The 19,743-nt window shown below is 42.2% G+C and overlaps 1 protein-coding gene and 1 long non-coding RNA gene across 4 annotated transcripts; both read left to right on the top strand.

Annotated features, from left to right (window-relative positions):
• Positions 1-231: 231 nt before the first annotated feature.
• Positions 232-19,562, top strand: ZNF699 (zinc finger protein 699). 3 transcript variants are annotated; one of them, XR_013408826.1, is made up of 7 exons: positions 232-715; positions 4,948-5,000; positions 7,597-7,723; positions 12,178-12,288; positions 12,689-12,872; positions 13,235-16,096; positions 17,548-19,562. XR_013408826.1 is itself a non-coding variant. In XM_077977138.1 (7 exons), exons 3-7 carry the CDS (start codon positions 4,953-4,955, stop codon positions 14,691-14,693), a joined length of 1,929 nt encoding a protein of 642 aa, XP_077833264.1. In that variant the 5' UTR covers positions 232-469; positions 626-715; positions 4,948-4,952; the 3' UTR covers positions 14,694-16,367. The 3 variants fall into 3 exon arrangements, 2 of the variants coding, with proteins under 2 accessions (XP_077833264.1, XP_014978257.3); XM_077977138.1 differs by lacking the exon at positions 17,548-19,562 and having other exon boundaries at positions 232-469; positions 626-715; positions 13,235-16,367; XM_015122771.3 differs by lacking the exon at positions 17,548-19,562 and having other exon boundaries at positions 232-1,126; positions 13,235-16,367.
• Positions 232-19,562, top strand: LOC144336641 (uncharacterized). The gene is made up of 3 exons (XR_013408861.1): positions 232-797; positions 2,439-2,490; positions 18,690-19,562. It is a non-coding gene; the product is annotated as an uncharacterized LOC144336641 (long non-coding RNA).
• Positions 19,563-19,743: the final 181 nt, after the last annotated feature.

The following is a 19,743-nucleotide window of genomic DNA, read 5'->3' as shown; positions in this document are numbered from 1 at the left end:
CCCGTCAGGCCGAGTCATCCAAGTCCAGTCCAGGGTTCTATTTCTTCTCTGTTTACTCCCAATCATGAAGAAACTAGGATTTCTCATCCACTTGCGGCTGGAACCAGCCTTCGCGCTCCTTCGCACCCTGCTCCTCCCCGCTCCACCCCCTTCACCTCAAGTCCCGCCTCCCGGGCCCCGCCCCATACACCGTTTGCAGCGCCGAAACAGGAAGGCTAAGTGCGCTTCTGCGCATGCGCGAGTCGGCAGCCATGTCACCCTGCCACTCCGCCAGCGTCTGAAGAACATTTTTGCTTCCGTCGGCTTCCTGTCTTGCCCTGCCCCGCCCCGCCTGCACCGGGTCTGGTTCGCGGGAGACTGAGGGCTCGGCTTGAAGATCGGCGGTCTAAGGGCTGCCTCCCCGTCACTCCCTGCCCGGACCCCGCGCCCCGGGCCTCCCGCCGCTGCGGCACCTCCTCGGAGAGCCCGGGTCAGCTGCCCCTGCGGCCGCGGCTGGTCCCAAACTCACTGAATCGGGAACTCTGGTCTGGGTCCAGAAATCGGAGTGATTCTGATGCAGGCGAGAGTTGGAGAACGAATGTCGTAGTTCATCAGCCTCTGAAAGCATCCTTTGCTCTCTTTCCAGAAAGGAAGAGCATCTCTGCCATTCGGGTCTCAAGGACAAGCGCCTCAGCCTTGTTCTCTGTGAGCTGATCTGTGGATCGCGGCGAGTCGGGTGAGCACGGGGTGATATTTGCCTCGGCTCGGTCCCCTCCTGTGCCCTCTTTATGCATGAGATAGTGTTTGTGCCAGGCGCGGTGGTTCACGCCTGTAATCCCAGCCCTTTGGGCGGCCGAGGCGGGCGGATCGCTTGAGCCCAGGAGTTTGAGGCCAACCTGGGCAACATAGCAAGATCCCGTCTCTACAAAAAAACCAACCAACAAACAAACAAAAAAACCAGTAAAATAAAAGGTGCGCTCCTGTGTTCCCAGCCACTCGGGAGGCAGAGGTCGCAGTGAGCTGAGATCGCATCACTGCACTCCAGCATGGGCAACAGAGTGAGACCCTGTCTCAAAAGAAAAGATAGTATTTGGTCTCTGGATTTTATACTCTGCCTGTGGACATCAGTTTGATACATTATATTCAGGTAAAAGTGAACTGATGCTTTATGTCATTAATGATGCATTTGAATCATTTATTTATAGATTGGTTACATTTCACACAGAAAATTTGGTCATCTGTCAGTTTCAATCTTTTCCCTTTTTATTCCTTGCAGTTTCCATTTCTTTTCATTTCTTTACTGCACTTGCCAGGACCTCCAGTACAGTGTCCGACAGAATTAGCATATAATTTACATCCTTGTCTTGTTTCTGATTCCAGAAGGAATTATTCTCTCATTTCACCATTAAATAGGATGTTTGCTGTAGGTGTTTGTAGTTTTTTTTTTTTTCCTTTCTTTATTCCTATTTCTTTTTAGAAAATAGAAGTCTCGCCGTGTTGCCTGGGCAGGTCTTGAACTCATGGGCTCTCTGCCTCCCAAAGTGCTGAAATTACAGGCATGAGCCACTGCACCCAGCCTGACCATGTTTTAAACCGCTGATTTTTTTTTCTTTGATTAGTGGATGTAATCAGGTTTTAGATCATTGCTGGAAAGTTGTACTACTTTCTAGAAATGTATTGATTTCCTGTGCATCTTCATATTTATTCCTTAAATTTTTTCTATATTCTCCTTATGATAGCTGTAATTATGATTCATTCTTGTTCATAATTTTTGTTGTTCTTTAAGCCCTGTTGCTCTTAAAATTGCTGAGTTTGTTGCTGGCTATGGTGGTGCACATCTGTAGTCCCAGCTGGTGGGAGGCTAAGGCAGGTGGATCGCCAGAGCCTAGGAAATAAGATCAACCTGGGAACATAAAGAGAGTCTGTCTTAAACAATAAATTAAATAAAAAATTTTTTTTTAAGAGCTGAATTTGTCAGTTTCATTAGTTTTTCTTTTTGCAACGGATGCTTTTTTTTTAGCTTTTCTGATTCTGTTTACTATGTTTTAAAAAATATTATTTTCTATTTTCTTTCTAAACTTTTATGCTAGTCTTTATTCAGCCTCATATATCAATAGTCTAGCCTATTAATACCATTTTTTTTTTTTTTTTTTGAGACAGAGTCTCGCTCCGTCCCCCGGGCTGGAGTGCGGTGGCGCGATCTTGGCTCACTACAACCTCGGCCTCCTGGGTTCAAACAATTCTCTGCCTCAGCCTCCCAAGTAGTGGGGATTACAGGCACCTGCCACCATGCCCGGCTAATTTTTTTGTATTTTTAGTAGAGATGGGTTTCACCATCTTGGCCAGGCTGGTCTTGAACTCCTGACCTTGTGATCCACCTGCCTTGGCCTCCCGAAGTGCTGAGGTTACAGGCATGAGCCACTGTGCCTGGTCAATACTGATTTTTTTTCCTCTGGGAGCTGATAATGCTTATAAATATATAGTAGACATACTAAACCCTCTGAAATTCCAGCATTATCTGAAACAGTTATTTTAATTTTCTGCTTCTACCCTGCCACATTACCTGTCCTGACTTGCTGAAGATAAATATGTTATGTGTCTCCTTATCCCTATAATGTGCTACATTTTTTTATATAGCATGTATCTTTACCTGATGTATTTTGTTTACTTAGTGTCTTACTCCAAAATATTATAACATTCATTTACTTCAGGATTTTTCTTTTTCTTTTTTTTTTTTCCTATGCCTTATTCCTGGTGACTTCATGTAGTAGGGTTAGTAGGGTCAGGATAAATGTTACCTAAATAAATATGAAATGAAGGAGGTAAGGGCTATAAGGGAAGCGTCGTTGTCCAAAACATAGGCCTTAGGAGAAGGAGCTCAAAGATAGCATATTTGATTATTTATTTATTTATTTTGAGACAGAGTCTGTCTCTGTCGCCCAGGCTGGAGTGTAGTGGTGTGATCTTGGCTCACTGCAACCTCCGCCTCCTGAGTTCACACAATTCTCCTGCCTCAGCCTCCCGAGTAGCTGGGACTACAGCTGTGTACCACCATGCTCGGCTAATTTTTGTAGTTTTAGTAGAGATGGAGTTTTGCCATTTTGGCCAGGCTGGTCTCGAACTCCTGACCTCATGTGATCCCCCCACTTTTGCCTCCCAAAGTGCTGGGATTACAAGCAAGAGCTACCACACCCAGCATATTTGATTAGAATGCTTCATTTGTCCACTCTCCGTGGTGCCCAATAGAGTTCTAGGCTAAATCCTGGTAAAACTAGGGAATAAGGGGCTTAATAACAATTAAAATTTAAGGTATGTGTTCAGAAATGTACTCACGGGGTGTTTGGGTTTTGAAGACAAATAGGCCTGCATTCATACCCTGCCTCAGCAGCTGTCTAATGGGTTAATATTGAACATGTGGTTAATTGAGTCTTTCTAAGATAATTCTAAACTGGTTATAATAATATTTGAATTGCAGAGCTTCCGTGAGAAATAGTCTAAAATGTGGCCATTTCTTTGCAAAGTCATTCTCACATCAGGGTTGCCCAGCTGGCATATATTGTTACTAATACAGTGAAGAATGTTACAGTTTTTTTATTGGCTTTTAAAAATGCTACTTGTTCCATTGCAGTGGAGGTAACTGTTAATATTTCCTTGTTTGAAATTTGTGAAACAGCCCTGCAGATACCACATCAGGTCTGACACAGGTTAAGTATTTTTGTGTTTGTTTTTTTGAGATGGAGTCTCCCCCTGTCACCCAGGCTGGAGTGCAGTGGCGTGATCTCAGCTGGCTGCAACCTCCGCCTTCCGGGTTCAAGCGATTCTCCTGCCTCAGCCTCCTGAGTAGCTGAGATTACAGTCGCGCGTCACCATGCCGGTTAATTTTTGAATTTTTAGTAAATACATGTTGGTCAGGCTGGTCGTGAACTCCTGACCTTGTGATCCACCCACCTTGGCCTCCCAAAGCCTGGGATCACAGGCATGAGCCACTGCGCTTGGCCAAGTAGTCTTACTCTGCTACTCCTGTACTGTGCAGGCAAATTTAGCATGTTTTTCACAACATAGCGGCCTTCTCTACCTCCTGTATATGGAATTCAATAGGCTGATGCTCGGGCAGGCGCGGTGGCTCACGCCTGTGATCCCAACACTTTGGGAGGCCGAGACGGGCGGATCACGAGGTCAGGAGATCAAGACCATCCTGGCTAACACAGTGAAACCCCGTCTCTACTAAAAACACACAAAAAACTAGCCGGGCGAGGTGGCGGGCGCCTGTAGTCCCAGCTACTCGGGAGGCCGAGGCAGGAGAATGACGTGAACCTGGGAGGCGGAGTTTGCAGTGAGCTGTGAGCCGTGATCGTACCACTGCACTCCAGCCTGGGTGAAAGAGGGAGACTCTGTCTCAAAAAAAAAAAAAAAAAGCTGACGCTCTTTCTCAGGTTTTGGGGACCCTGCAGCTCATGGGGCAGGGGTAGTGGTCTAGGGCTGAGCAGCAAAGCCTGTTAGCCCGCCAAGTGGTGCAGAAGTAAGAAATATTGGGAGTGGAACTCCCAGAAGCCTGGCGTATAAATCAGTGCTTTCTTGAATTTGAGACAGGGAGTGTTTATTCTTGTTGTGGAAGATATTCCTGGATACATTTTATACTTTTTGTTATCATGGGCAAATATACAACCAGACTTTTCTAGTCTTCAGTTAACTTACAAAATAGCACTCTTAACCTCTTCTTTATGATCAGCAAGAACCAGAGCACTGTTTTCTATCTCTAGGGGGACGTGAGGTTGTTCTACTTTCCCACAAGAGCAGCGTATATTTGCGTGTGTGTGTGTGTCTGTGTGTGTGTTGAGGGGAGTTGTTACTTATAATTGATGGGCTGCAACATCTAGGCTCATGAGTGTGGGAATTTTGGGGAAGTCTGGCTTCTCATGTTATCTTCTTTACTTTTAACTTCTCAATATCCTGCTTTTCTTCATGAAGGGGACATGGAGGAAGAAAGAACAACTGTTGAATTACAGAAAAATAGCATACAGGTAAGTAAAAGGGAATAATTGTCCAAAAGAATATTTCCATTGCACCGGGTCTCCCTCAGTGTTTTAGAGCACAAGTCAGCATTCTGTTTCTATATTGGATCACATAATATTTTAGGCACTGAAGGCCATAGTGTTTCTTTTTTTTCAAGACAGAGTCTTGCTCTGTCACTGGGCAGGAGTGCAGTGACACCATCTCGGCTCACTGTAGCCTCCAACTCCCTGGTTCAACCGATTCTCCTGCCTCAGCCTCCCCAGTAGCTGCAACTACAGCCATGTGCCACCACTCCTGGCTAACTTTGTATTTTTAGTAGAGATGGGGTTTCACCATGTTGGCCAGAATGGTCTTGATCTCCTGACCTTGTGATATGCCCAGCTCGGCCTCCCAAAGTGTTGGGATTACAGGCGTGAGCCGCTGTGTCTGACTGGCCATAGTGTTTCTATTGCAATTCAGCTTTGCCATTTTAGTGCAAAAGCAGCCATAGACAGTAAACACATGTTTTATTGTGTTCCAATAAAACTTTATTTATGCATTCAAGTGGCAGCTTGGATATAGTCCATGTGCCATAGTTTGTTGACTACTGGCCTAGAATACAAGGAAGTATGACCAGCTGTGGGCCTCACTTCAAAGTTGTGCTTGTGCAGGCTCCTGGGCCTCTCAGGTTTGTGAGAGGGGGAAAAAATGAAAAGCTTCTATTCTCTCAGTGTATTTTTATTCATTAAAACCCCATCTAGATTTGACCCTGTGTTTAATGTTGTAGTGATTGCTATGGTGGGAACAAAGTAACAGGTGAAGTTATTTCTGTAGTAAGGAATTGATGATGTCAATGTGGAAAGTATTTCATTTCCAGAGCATTTCTCTCATTTCTTCAATATGCTCTGGACTTTTCTAGGCCATCGTAAGACTGGCATTGGTCACCATCTATGATATTGTGAAATACATATTTGGGGCTGGGCACAGTGGCTCACACCTGTAATCTCAGCACTTTGGGAGGCTGAGGTGGGCGGATTGCCTGAAGTCGGAAGTTCGAGACCAGTCTGGCCAACATGGTGAAACCCTGTCTCTACTGAAAATACCAAAAAAAAAAAAAAAAAAAAAAAATCGCTGGGCATGGTGGCATGTGCCTGTAATCCCCACTACTTGGGAGGCTGAGGCAGGGGAACTGCTTGAACCAGGGAGGTGGAGGTTGTAATAAGCTGAGATGGTGCCACTGTACTCCAGCCTGGGCGACAGAGTGAGACTCTGTCTCAAAAAAAAAAAAAAGAAAACAATTTGGTTTTCATCCTGTTTCCTAGCACAGAGTTCCTAAAAACCCTTGTAATCTCTAGAGCAATAAGAGGGTCTTTTGTGTGCTCATGAGATGGCTGGGGTCTGGAAGCCCCTAGAGAGCCTCAGAATGGGGGCTGGTTCAGAAAGACGCAGGCAAGATCAGAGGATTGGGACTTAAGTCAGCCATGCCTATGATGGAGCCTCCTTAAAAACCCAAAGGACTGGCTTGAGGAGCTCGTGGATAGCTGGATGTGTGGTGGTTCCTGGAGGGTGGCATGCCAGGAGAGGGCATGGAATCTCTGCGCCACTTCCCACCATACCTTGGCCTGTCCATCTTTTCATCTGGCTGTTTTATCTGTGTACTTTGTAATGTCCTTGGTGATAAACCAATAAACATGTTTCCCTGAGTTCTGTGAGTTGTTCCAGCGTATTAATCAAACTCAAGGAGAGGGCAGTAGGAGCCCTGATTTTAGCCAGTCAGAAGTAAAATTGACAGCCTTTTAACTTGGGATTGGCATCTGAAGTGGGAGGCAGTTTAGTGGGACCTCGTGTGGAATCTCCAACCTGTGGAATCTCCAACCTGTGGAATCTCCAGGTAGATAGTATCAGAAGCAAATGGTAAGATACCCAGCTGGTGTCCACTGGGGAATTGCTTGGTGTGTGTGGAAAATATCCCCTACACATCTGGTGTCAGAGGTGTTCTGTACAGTATTGAGTGACTATGTAAAAGGGTGGGAAAAACACTTTGTTTTTTCCTAGCTCATTGGCATCAAATTGTGGGGAGATAAATTTAGTGGGTTTTTTTTTTTTTTTTTTTTTTTTTTTGGTTTTTGTCCAGGCTAGAGTGCAGTGGCATGGTCATGCTCATTGCAGCCTCAACCTCGCGGCTCAAGCAATCCTCCCACCCACCTCAGCCTCCAGAGTAGCTGCCACCATAGGCACACGCCACCACGCCCAGCTGTTTTAAAAAAAATTTTGGTAGAGACTGATTCTCACCATGTTCTGTTGCCTAGGCTGGTCTTGAACTCCTGGGCTCAAGTAGTCCTCCTGCTTTGGCCCCCCAAAGTGCTGGGATTATAGGCTTCACCCAATTTGCCTGGCAATTTAGTATTTTAGAAGTGTTAAATCTACAAGCCAGGATTTGATCAGTGATGAATTATGTATAGATCGAAAGAGAGATTTGTTGACTGAGTCCTAGAGTAGATGCTGGGATCTTCTGAACTTCCTATGAAATGACTCTCATTTCCTCGATGTTGTCAGCCTCATCTGTCCTCTTGTACACATTGGAGGAATTGTACCTTTCTGAATAGAATTTGTGGTATGTTTTAGGACTCAGTGGTCTTTGAGGATGTGGCTGTGGACTTTACCCAGGAAGAATGGGCTTTGCTGGATCTTGCTCAGAGGAACCTCTACAGAGAGGTGATGCTGGAAAACTTCCAGAACCTGGCCTCACTAGGTAAGAATGGCAAGATTCTTTCATATAGTTGTTTAGAAAGTTATTTTATCTCACTAAATTGACTTTATTCTAGAATTTGGGCTGAGGAATGGGAAGACATTGATAAATAAGACAGATATGGTCACTGACCCCAAGGAACTTACAGTCTAGTGGCTTACCTATGAAAATAAACACCTGGGCCGGGCGCGGTGGCTCATGCCTGTAATCCCAGCACTTTGGGAGGTCGAGGTGGGCAGATCACCTGAGGTCGGGAGTTCGAGACCAGCCTAAGCAACATGGAGAAACCCCATCTCTACTAAGAATACAAAATTAGCCAGGCGTGGTGGCACATGCCTGTAATCCCAGCTACTTGGGAGGCTCAGGCAGGAAAATCGCTTGAACCCAGGAGGCGGAGGTTGCGGTGAGCCAAGATCACACCATTGCACTCCAGCCTGGGCAACAACAGTGAAACTCCATCTCAAAAAAAAAAAAAAAAAAAAAAAGAGAAAGAAAATAAACATCTGTATATTGAACTGATGCTTTTTTTTGTGGTTGAAAGCCTTGAGGTTTATTAAGTATCGAAAGTGTGGATATAAACCTCAGCAATCACTATAGGACACAGGGAGGAGGTTTGCAGTTTGGACATTTTGAGGATTTTACTGCTATCTATGTTCTTTACCCAAAGACTACCAGAACACACCTATAGTTAAACAAGTTGGGTTTATTTTGCAGTGCAGCAAGCAAGAATACATGTCTCTTACATGTCCTAGTAAGAGGGTGTTAGAAAAGACCTATTATAGGATTTGTGCTTCAGTTGAGTGATTTGGGGGTGGGTCTGTGGAAGCAGGCTGTATTAGTTTCCTAGACCTTCTCTAACAGAGTATCACACACCGGTGGCTAAAAACAATGGAAAGTTGTTCCTTCACAGCATTTCCGGAGGCTGGGTTTCTGAAATCAAGGGATCAGCAGGGCCATGTTCTCTCTGAAGGCTCTGGGGGAAAGATTCCCTTTTCTCTTCCTGGCTTCTGGTGATTGCTGCAATCATTGGCATTCCTTGACTTACAGATGCATCATTCCATTCTCTGCCTTCATCTTCTTCCCTAAGTCTAAGGAAGAGACGTAGATTTCTAAGTCTCTTTCTCCTTATAAGGACACCAATCATTGGATTTAGGACCCATCCTAATCCAGTTTAACCATGTCTTAACTTGAATATATCTGTAAAGACCCGATTTCTAAATAAGGCAACATTTGGCCGGGCGCGGTGGCTCAAGCCTGTAATCCCAGCACTTTGGGAGGCCGAGACGGGCGGATCACGAGGTCAGGAGATCGAGACCATCCTGGCTAACATGGTGAAACCCCGTCTCTACTAAAAAATACAAAAAAAATAAACTAGCCGGGCGAGGTGGCGGGCGCCTGTAGTCCCAGCTACTCGGGAGGCTGAGGCAGGAGAATGGCGTAAACCCGGGAGGCGGAGCTTGCAGTGAGCTGAGATCCGGCCACTGCACTCCAGCCTGGGAGACAGAGCGAAACTCCGCCTTAAAAAATAAATAAATAAATAAATAAATAAATAAATAAGGCAACATTCTGAGGTTCTGAGTGGACTTCTCTGTTTTCTTTTTTTTTTCAAGCAGGCTTTATTATTATTTTTAGAGCAGTTTTAGGTTCACAGCTGAATTGAGTGGAAGGTACAGAGATTTCCCATATAACCTCTGGCCCCCCACATGCATAGCCTCCTCTAATAACAATATCTGCCACCAGAGTGGTACATTTGTTATAACTGATGAAGCTACATTGATACATCATCATTGCCCAGAGTCCATCATTTACATTAGGGTTCACTCTTGGTATTGTACATTCTGTGGGTTTGGAAGAATATATAATGACATGTGTCCACCATTATAATATCATACAGAATAGTTTCACTGCTGTAAAAATCCTCTGTGAGGCCGGGCGCGGTGGCTCAAGCCTGTAATCCCAGCACTTTGGGAGGCCGAGACGGGCGGATCACAAGGTCAGGAGATCGAGACCATCCTGGCTAACACGGCGAAACCCCGTCTCTACTAAAAACACAAAAAATTAGCCGGGCGAGGTGGCGGCGCCTGTGGTCCCAGCTACTCGGGAGGCTGAGGCAGGAGAATGGCGGGAACCCGGGAGGCGGAGCTTGCAGTGAGCTGAGATCTGGCCACTGCACTCCAGCCTGGGCGACAGAGCGAGACTCCGTCTCAAAAAAAAAAAAAAAAAAAAAAAAAAAAATCCTCTGTGCTCTATCAATTCATCCCTCCTTCCCTCCCTCTTAAATCTTGGCAATCACTGATCTTACTGTCTCCATAATGTTGTTGCCTTCTGCAAAATGTCATAGAGTTGGAATCATGCAGTATGTAGCCTTTTTAGATTGGCTTCTTTCACTTAGCAATATACATTTAAGATTCCTCCATGTCTTTTCATGGCTTGAGAGCTCATTTCTTTGTACTGCTAATACTCTATTGTCTGGATGTACCACCGTTTATCCATTGACCTACTGAAGGACTTCTTGGTTGCTTACACGTTTTGGTAGTTATAAATTAAGCTACTGTGAACATTGGTGTGCAGGTTTTTATGTGGACATAAGTTTTCAACTCCTTTGGGTAAAAGGAGTGCAATTCAGTTGCTGGATTTTATGGTAAGAGGACGTTTAATTTTATAAGAAACTGCCAAACTGTCTTCCAAAGTGGCTATACCATCTTGCATTCCAACCGGCAATGAATGAGAGTTCCTGTTGCTCCTCATCCTCACCAGCATTTGTTGAATGTTCAGGATTTGGGCCATTCTAATAGGTGTGTAGTGGTGCCTTGTTTTAATTTGCATTTCCCTGATGACTTATGATGTTGAGCATCTTTTTGTATGCTTATTTGCCATCTGTATATGTTCTTTGTGAGGTGTCTGTAAAGGTCTTTGGCTCATTTTTTTTGTCTTTTTTTTTAAAAACATTGAGTTTTAAGTTATCTGAATATATATATTTTTTTCTGTATGAAATCTGATACTCTCTTCATATATTTTTGATAACAGTTCCTTCTCAGATATATTTTTTGCAAATATTTTCTCCCAGGCTGTGGCTTATCTTTCCATTCTCTTGACATTGTCTTTCGGAGGGCAGAAATTTTTAATGTTCATGAAGTTCAGTTATTGATTCTTTGTTTTATGGATCATGCTTTAGCATTATATCTAAAATATTGCCAGGGTGTGGTGGCACACGCTGGTAGTCCCAGTTACTTGGGAGGTGGAGGCTGGAGGCTCACTTGAGTCCAGGAGTTTGAGGCTGCAGTGAGCTTTGATCACACCACTACTATAGCCTGGGTGATAAAGTGAGACCCTGTCTCTTAAAAAAAATTAAAAATGTCATTGCCAAACAGAAAGTCATCTAGATTTTTCTCCTGTTATCTTCTAGGAGTTTTCTAGCTTTGCATTTTACAGTGAGGTCTGTGACCCATTTTGCGTTAACTTTTGTGAAGAATCTAAGGCCCGTGTCTAGATTTATTTTTTTGCTTGGGGATGTCCAGTTGTTCCAGTACTATCTTTTCTCCATTGTATTGCCTTTGCTATTTTGTCAAGGTAAGCTGACTGTATCGGTGTGGCTCTGTTTCTGAATCCACTGTTCTTTTCCATTGATCAATTTGAACATAAATTTTGGGGGGACGTTGTTCAGCCTAGTGACACAGGGCAGTCATTTTAGATTGGTTGCTGACAGAAAGTGAATAGTATTGCTGGTTGCTGACAGTATTATTCAGTAATACTCCATTATTGAGTATGTTGTGGGTGGCATAAAGTCTTTAGCCAAAATTTTGAGGTAACCTTGTTTTGTTTCATTTTATCATGATCTCAGAGTAACTTTATCCAAGATTAGTATTTTGTGAAATTATTTATATTCAATAGGAGAACAAAATGTCCCAGTTGTGACTGATCAGCTTGGAATGATACTGAGGTTTAGGTGTGAACATTAGATCAGTTCTATATGTCAGAGAGAGGCTGCTTCCTCCTGCCACCTCTCCTTTTTTTTTTTTTTTTTTTTTTGAGATGGAGTCTCGCTCTGTCGCCCAGGCTAGAGTACAGTGGCACAATCTCGGCTCACTGCAACCTCTGCCTTCCAGGTTCAAGCAGTTCTCCTGCCTCAGATTCCTGAGTAGCTTGGATTATAGGCGTGCTCCACCACACCCTGCTAATTTTGTATTTTTAGTAGAGATGGGGTTTCACCATGTTGGTCAGGCTGGTCTTGAACCCCTGGCCTTGTGATCCACCTGCCTCGGCCTCGCAAAGTGCTGGGATTACAGGCATGAGCCACTGCGCCTGGCCTGTCACCTCTCCTTTAAAAAAAAAAAATTGACATTATGTTGCAGTTAAACTCACAGAATATCAGAAGACTAAAGTTTTGTTTCTGTCTCATGGAAATGTTTGTGATTCTTCATTATTTTCCCTTGTGATATGCCTTTCTGCTTGTGCAGGGTATCTGCTACACACACCCCATCTGATCTGCCAGTGGGAACAAGAGGAGGACCTGCAGACAGTGAAGAGAGAACTTATCCAGGTCATCTTTATGGGAGAGCACCAGGAAGGCAAGAATCCTTGGGAGAAACTGCTTTGGTTGGGGGAAAAATATCAACTTAAAATCAAAAACAAAAACAAACTTTGTTTTATATGAGGAAGCTCATCTTCCACAGATATCTCAGATGACTATTTTGACTTTTTATCAGTCTTGTCACATTTTCCTTGTTCTTGGCAAAGACCTTCCACATTTCCTCTTTGTAAGGTAGCATTTGGTCATGTGCATTCTATCCCATTTCTGTTTTGTTCTCCTAATACTATCTTAGTTATTTAAGTTTCAATCTTCATAGAATTATTTCTTAGTTAATTGCTTACCATTTTGACCCTTGCGCCTATTAATGCCAAAGTCCTGAAAACGCCACTCTGCAAAAAGTCCTTTGCTCACAGAAGCTTTCACTTTTTCTGTTTCAGGTTTTGAGACTCAACTTAGAACTAATGAATCAGTTGCTCCACAAGATATTTGTGGAGAAAAAATATCCAATGAACAAAAAATAGTAAGATTCAAAAGGAATGATTCCTGGTTCTCCAGTTTACATGAAAACCAGGAGTCCTGTGGTATTGATGATCAGAACAAAAGCCATGAGAGACATTTGAGGTGAGTGCCATTCGTGAGAAAGAGAAAGTGTCTCAGGAGAGAATCTCAAAGTCATGAAATTTAAGAAGTATGTATATATTAACAAGCCTAGGTCAAAGATTGTGGTTTGAGAAAGAATTTTCATGAATTAATTTTTTTCCACAAATGAGACAGAGATTTTGAATGTTTGACACATACTTCAGTTGTAAACAGTTATCAGAAAAATCCCAGGAGTCAATAACTGGGTGGGTGACGGTATTGGCTATGGTAGAACTCTCTGTGAGAACTTTCGGCTTATAACTTGACAGAAGGGCAGAAAACATACACATTCACTGAAATTGGTAGACATTTCTTACTAATAATGTGTCTTTTATTTTTAAAAGAAATCATATGGTAGAGAATATCTATGAATGTTGTGAAGAAAATCAAGATGGACAGACTTTCAGCCAAGTTCCAAATCTTGATTCACTCAAGAGAAACACTGAAGTAAAATCCTATGAATGCCATGAGTGTGGAAAGGCCTTCGTGGATCATTCATCCCTTAAGAATCACATCAAGTCTCATACTGGAAGCAAACCCTATCAGTGCAAGGAATGTGGGAAGGCCTTCCATTTTCTTGCTTGTTTCAAGAAGCATATGAAAACCCCCACTGAAGAGAAGCCCTACGAATGTAAGGAATGTACCAAGGCCTTCAGTTGTTCCTCATTCTTCAGGGCACATATGAAGATTCACGTCGGAAAGACAAACTATGAATGTAAGGAATGTGGGAAAGCTTTTAGTTGTTCCTCATCGCTCACAGAACACAAAAGAATTCACAGTGGAGATAAGCCTTATGAATGTAAGGAATGTGGGAAGGCCTTCAGTTGTTCCTCCTCACTCTCCAAACACAAAAGAATTCACAGTGGAGATAAGCCATATGAATGTAAAGAATGTGGGAAGGCCTTTAGCTCTTCCTCTCACCTTATAATACATATAAGAATTCACACTGGAGAGAAGCCTTATGAATGTAAAGAGTGTGGGAAGGCCTTCAGCGAGTCCTCAAAACTCACTGTACATGTGAGGACACATACTGGAGAGAAACCCTACAAATGTAAGGAATGTGGGAAAGCCTACAATTGTCCCTCCTCTTTAAGTATCCATATAAGAAAACACACTGGAGAAAAACCCTATGAATGTCTGGAATGTGGAAAGGCCTTCTACCTCCCCACTTCCCTTAATACACATGTGAAAAATCAAAGTCGAGAGAAACCCTATGAATGTAAGGAATGTGGGAAGGCCTTTAGTTGTCCCTCGTCCTTTAGAGCACATGTGAGAGACCACACTGGAAAGATACAGTATGAATGTAAGGAGTGTGGGAAGACCTTTAGTCGTTCCTCGTCCCTCACCGAACACCTAAGAACTCACAGCGGAGAGAAGCCGTATGAATGTAAGGAGTGTGGGAAAGCCTTTATTAGTTCCTCCCACCTTACAGTACATATCAGAACTCACACTGGAGAGAAACCCTATGAATGTAAGAAATGTGGGAAAGCCTTTATTTATCCCTCAGCCCTTAGGATCCACATGAGAACGCACACTGGGGAAAAACCCTATGAATGTAAGGAATGCGGGAAAGCATTTCGTCATTCTTCATACCTTACTGTACATGCAAGAATGCACACTGGAGAGAAACCCTTTGAATGTCTGGAATGTGGAAAGGCCTTCAGTTGTCCCTCATCCTTTCGAAGGCATGTGAGAAGCCACACTGGAGAGAAGCCCTATGAATGTCAAGAATGTGGGAAAGCCTTTGTTTGTCCTGCCTACTTTCGAAGACATGTGAAAACTCACACTAGAGAAAACATATAAATGTAAGGAATATGGGAACGTCTGCAAAGCTTCAGATCCTAGGCAACTTGTGAGATCTCATACTGTGGAGATACCCTATGAATGTAAGAAAGTAGGAAATTGTTGCTCATCGTTTTGAAGATTTGAGGACACTTCAGAGAAACCCTGTGTATGTAAATCATGTACTGAAAACTTTATGAACGTTGCTTATTATGTATAAGAAAATTCATACTAGAAATGAAGATCAGTGCCTCATCCTTAAAGTAGACTGCTAGCTCTTTGATTACCAGTGTTTTCTGATAGGAACATTTAAGGTGATAAATTTACCTTTTCAGCTCCAGCCACATACCTTTTAGTATGAGGTGCTTTAATTTTGGTTCTGATGTAAATATGATTTCCATGACAAAATCTTTTGGATCCATGGAGGATGTGAAAAAATTTTTCTGTATAGGCAGGAGTGGTCTTTTTTTAAAAAGTGGTTTCTAATTTATGTCCATCATTCTTTAAATGGGTAGTCACTATAATATTGACACTTTGGTTTTTGTTGATGCTTTGTTTTTAGTCTACATGGCGGATAGTAGAACTTGCCCACTCAATATTTTTCTTCCTATTCTTTTTCCTAAGAGAGACGTTAGAGTTTCTGAGATGGTCAATTTTTACTGTTTAAAGCTTTTATTGTCTAGTGAGTAATTTCAGCAGAAATTAATTTAATATACTATTTTCATATTTTATTCTTTGTCCTTGCTCATGGCTGGGAATTGGATTCAGTGTTTTGAGTGTAAAAATTGTATTACATTAACTACATTTCCCAAAATCACTTTTTTCTCCAGTTCTAGGTTAGACTTGTCTAATATAAGAGTTTGTATGAGATTTGGAAGGCATAAGGGAAGAAAAAGCCATTATGCTATGTTTAGTGGGGCCATCAGACAGGAAGAGAGATGTATAAAGGCCTGGTGACCTCTAGTTTTCAGCTCATTTTTTGGATTGTTGGACTCATTGATCAATATTTGCTCAAAACTGAATGTTATGGCCGGGCATGATGGTGCATGCCTGTGGTCACAGCTACTCAGGAGGCTGAGGCAGGAGGATCACTTGAGCCCAGGAGTTTGAGGCTGCAGTTAACTATGCTCATGCCACTGCACTCTAACTTGAGTGACAGAGTGAGACCCTTTCTCAAAAACAAAACAAAACAAAAAACCAAACATTAAATGCTTGCTTGACTTCAGTGTCCTCCAAGGCAGCATCTCTACAGCTATCACTATATACAACTTCTTGGATTTTCTGGCAAGCTCTGGCATTGCCATTTTGCTTGCGTTGCAGTCTGTCTTACACAGTTCAGTCGCATCATGTCACGCTATTCATGGGGAAAGATAGTTTTGCAAGTCTCAAAAGCAAGAGCTGGCCGGGTGCGGTGGCTCACGCCTGTAATCCCAGCACTTGGGGAGGCCAAGGCGGGCGGATCACGAGGTCAGGAGATCGAGATCATCCTGACTAACATAGTGAAACCCCATCTCTACTAAAAATACAAAAAATTAGCTGGGCGTGGTGATGGGCGCCTGTGGTCCCAGTTACTCGGGAAGCTGAGGCAGGAGGGTGGCGTGAACCCGGGAGGCAGAGCTTGCAGTGAGCCGAGATCGCGCCACTGCACTCCAACTGGGCGACGGAGCAAGACTGTGTCTCAAAAAAAAAAGAAAAGCAAGAGCTGTGGAGAATGAGGGAAGTTACCCTTGGTAATTGAGGTAAGCATCCACAGGGTGTCACCCTGTCTAAATGGAGGAAGATTTATACTTCAAACCTTTAAACAGGAAAGATTTTACCGCTTTTTTTTTTTTTTAATGTAAGAAGATGAATTGCTTCAGGTACCTTTAGCTACAGTATTATATTTTCCCTTTAAAAGTATAACTCTACTACTATGATATTTTCCCTCCTATTTTCCCTTTAAAAGTGTAACTCTATTTCCCCTTAATCACTTTTTATTTTGTTACACATACACTAACATGCATGAAGTATGCCAATCTTCAATGTACAGCTTAATGAAATTTCATGTATGTATATGTCCTGGTAAACACAGTACATTTCCAAGACTTTAGGAAGTTCCTTCATCCTCTTTCTCAGTGATTCATTACTCCACAAGGCAACCACAATTTTGACTCTTACTATAATTGACTTGGTGTGCTTGTTCTTGATTTTCATCTAAATGTTAAAATACAGTATGTACAGTTATGTGTTTTGGCTTCTTTTGCTCAACATAACGTGTAGTTTGACTTTTAAATGTTCTTTTGATAGATGTATGGGCTTATTTATCTTGGTAAGTGCTATATGCGCAGGAATGAATTTTCTGAATCATAGGGTAGACTTTAAGTTTAGTTTTGGTAGGTATTCCAGTTTCCAAAAAATATTGATTCCACCAATAATCCCCCAAACAATGCATGAAAGTTCTAGTTGTTTCACACACTTGTCCAGCACTTTCTGATTGTAGTCATCCAGCAGAGAGTATGCATTTACCTGATGTGTTATGAATTTGAGTACTTTTCGACGTGCTTGTTGGCTATTCGGATTTTTTTTTTTTTTTTTGAGGGCACCTGTTGAAACATTTCACCCATTTATGGTATCTTTTCTTTTTTTTCTTTTTCTTTCTTTTTTTTTTTTTGAGACAGACTTTTGCACCTAGGCTGGAGTGCAGTGGCGTGATCTTGCTCACTGCAATCTCTGCTTCCTGGGTTCAAGTGATTCTCCTGTCTCAGCCTCCCGAGTAGCTGGGATTACAGGCATGTGCCACCACACCTGGCTAAGTTTTGTATTTTTTTTACAGGGTTTCACCATGTTGGACAGGTTGGTCTTGGACTCCTGACCTCAGGTGATCCGCCCACCTCAGCCTCCCAAAGTGCTAGGATTATAGGCATGAGCCACAACACCCAGATTTATGGTTCCTTTTTTTAAAAAAAAAGTAAAGGGCTTCCTTCTGGTTACTTGTCCTTTATTGTATGTATGTACATCTATATCTAGGTACACAGGTATAGATACGTATAAACCATGTATCATATATTACATATCTATGTAAAATATGTATATTACATATACATACATTACAGATAACGTTTCCCAATCTCTGTCTTGTCTTTTTATTCTTTAAAGGGAATTTGTTGGTTTAAATAATTTATTACTAAAAAGTCCTGGGGTATAATGAGCTTCAGGCATGGCTAAATTCAGGGGCTAAAAAAATGTTATATAGTTGAATTCTGTCTCCCTGTCCTGGCTGTGCATCCTCCTGCATTAGCATTTCTTCCAAGCAGGTTGTCTCTTCATAGCAGGCCCCAGAAACTCTGGCTACTTTCTTCCCAGCTTAAAGTCTCAGGGAGAAAAGAGTGATTGTCTTTTTCAACAGTTCCAATATGATGATCAGAATTGAATCTAGTTGGCTCTGACTGGCCACTTGCCCATGTACTCTAGTCACTGGCCTGGGGAATGTAATACTCTCACTTGTTTAGGGTTCGTGCCCGTGCTTATCCAGAAACTGGGTTAGAGTCTGCACTGACTGAATCATAGGGTCCTAGCAATTTGGGGGCATATGCAGAGGGGAGGAGGCAGGAGTGGGCAGGTAGGATCTGAAAGCAGTGGTAATACTGTTAGCTGTTATGCTGGTCTTAGCAGCAAGTAGGAACTGTGAAGTCTGGGAAATCGGCCAGGGTTAGGTAGTTCCTAAAGAGCATTTTAGAAAGGTCAGGTATCATCTGTTAACTTGTGTTTAGATTGCTAAAGATTGCTGCTCAGCCGGGCACAGTGGCTGACTCCTATAATCCCAGCACTTTGGGAAGCCGAGGCGGGCGGATCACCTGAGGTCGGGAGTTTGAGACCAGCCTAGCCAACATGGTGAAACCCTGTCTCTACAAGAAACAGTAGCCAGGCGTGGTGGCCTGTGCCTGTAATCTCAGCTACTCAGGAGGCTGGGGCAGGAGAATCACTTGAACCCGGGAGGTGGAGGTTGCAGGTAGCCAAGATTGTGCCAGTGCACTCCAGCGTGGGCAACAGAGTGAGACTCTGTGTCAAAAAAAAAAAAAAAAAAGATTGCTGCTTAATCTTTAATAAGCATAAAGATCAACTTGAGATCTGACACCTGTTTAAGAATTATTTGCCTGGACCAAGATAATGAATCTATTCTCCTATGTTTCCTTCTAGATTCTTTATTGTTTTTTAATGTAGGTCTGTGATCTACTTTGAATAATTTTTTGTAGCGCGTGAGGTGGGATCAAGGTGTGTGTATATAGATTTATCAAAGAGACCATGGTTTCCTCTCTGCTTAGGCGATGTCTGCCCCTTGGTTCATTTGTCTTTTCTTGCATCAGTAGCATACGATCTTAATTTATGTTGCTTTGTAGTATTTTTGGAAATCTGGTAGTGAAAGCCTTCCAACTTTTTTATTCTTTAAGATTGTCTTGCCTTCTCTGTTCCCCAGGTTTTCCAAATTAATTTTGGAATCTCAGGATTAATTTTCACAAATGAATTTTTGGTACTATGCCTGTAATTGCATTGATTTTGTAAAATAACCTAAGGATAATTGACATCTTTACAATATCGAGTTTTCCAATTGATGAGTATGGTATAATTTTCCATTTACCTAGGTTGTCTTTAACTTTTCTCAAGAGTGTTTTATAGTTTTAATTGTAGAAATCTTGATTTGTTTAATTTATTTCTAGGTTTATTTTGCTTTGTATTTTTTTTATTTGTTTTTCAGTGCTTTTGGCTAGTACATAGAATTGCAATATCTTTTTGTATATTGACTTTATAGCTGGTGACATTTATAAATTCAATTATTTATTCCAATACTTTGTGGATTATTTTGGATTTTCTATATATATAATCCTGTGAATACCAATAAAAGAAAGTCTTACCTAATTTCTAAACTTGATTTTTTGCTAATTTTTCTTGCCTTATTTCTTTAGAGTAATGAATAGAAATGATGAAAATGAGTATCTTTGCCTTGTTTCTGAACTTAGGGAAATGTGTTTAATATTTCACCATTAAGTATGACACTACCTAGAAGTTTTTTTATAAATAACCTTTATCAAATTAA

This window comes from Macaca mulatta, chromosome 19 (genome assembly GCF_049350105.2).
Source record: "Macaca mulatta isolate MMU2019108-1 chromosome 19, T2T-MMU8v2.0, whole genome shotgun sequence".
Classification (NCBI taxonomy): domain Eukaryota; kingdom Metazoa; phylum Chordata; class Mammalia; order Primates; family Cercopithecidae; genus Macaca; species Macaca mulatta.
The sequence above is the reverse complement of the archived record's forward strand: the minus strand, read 5'-3'. Positions and strand labels throughout refer to the sequence as shown.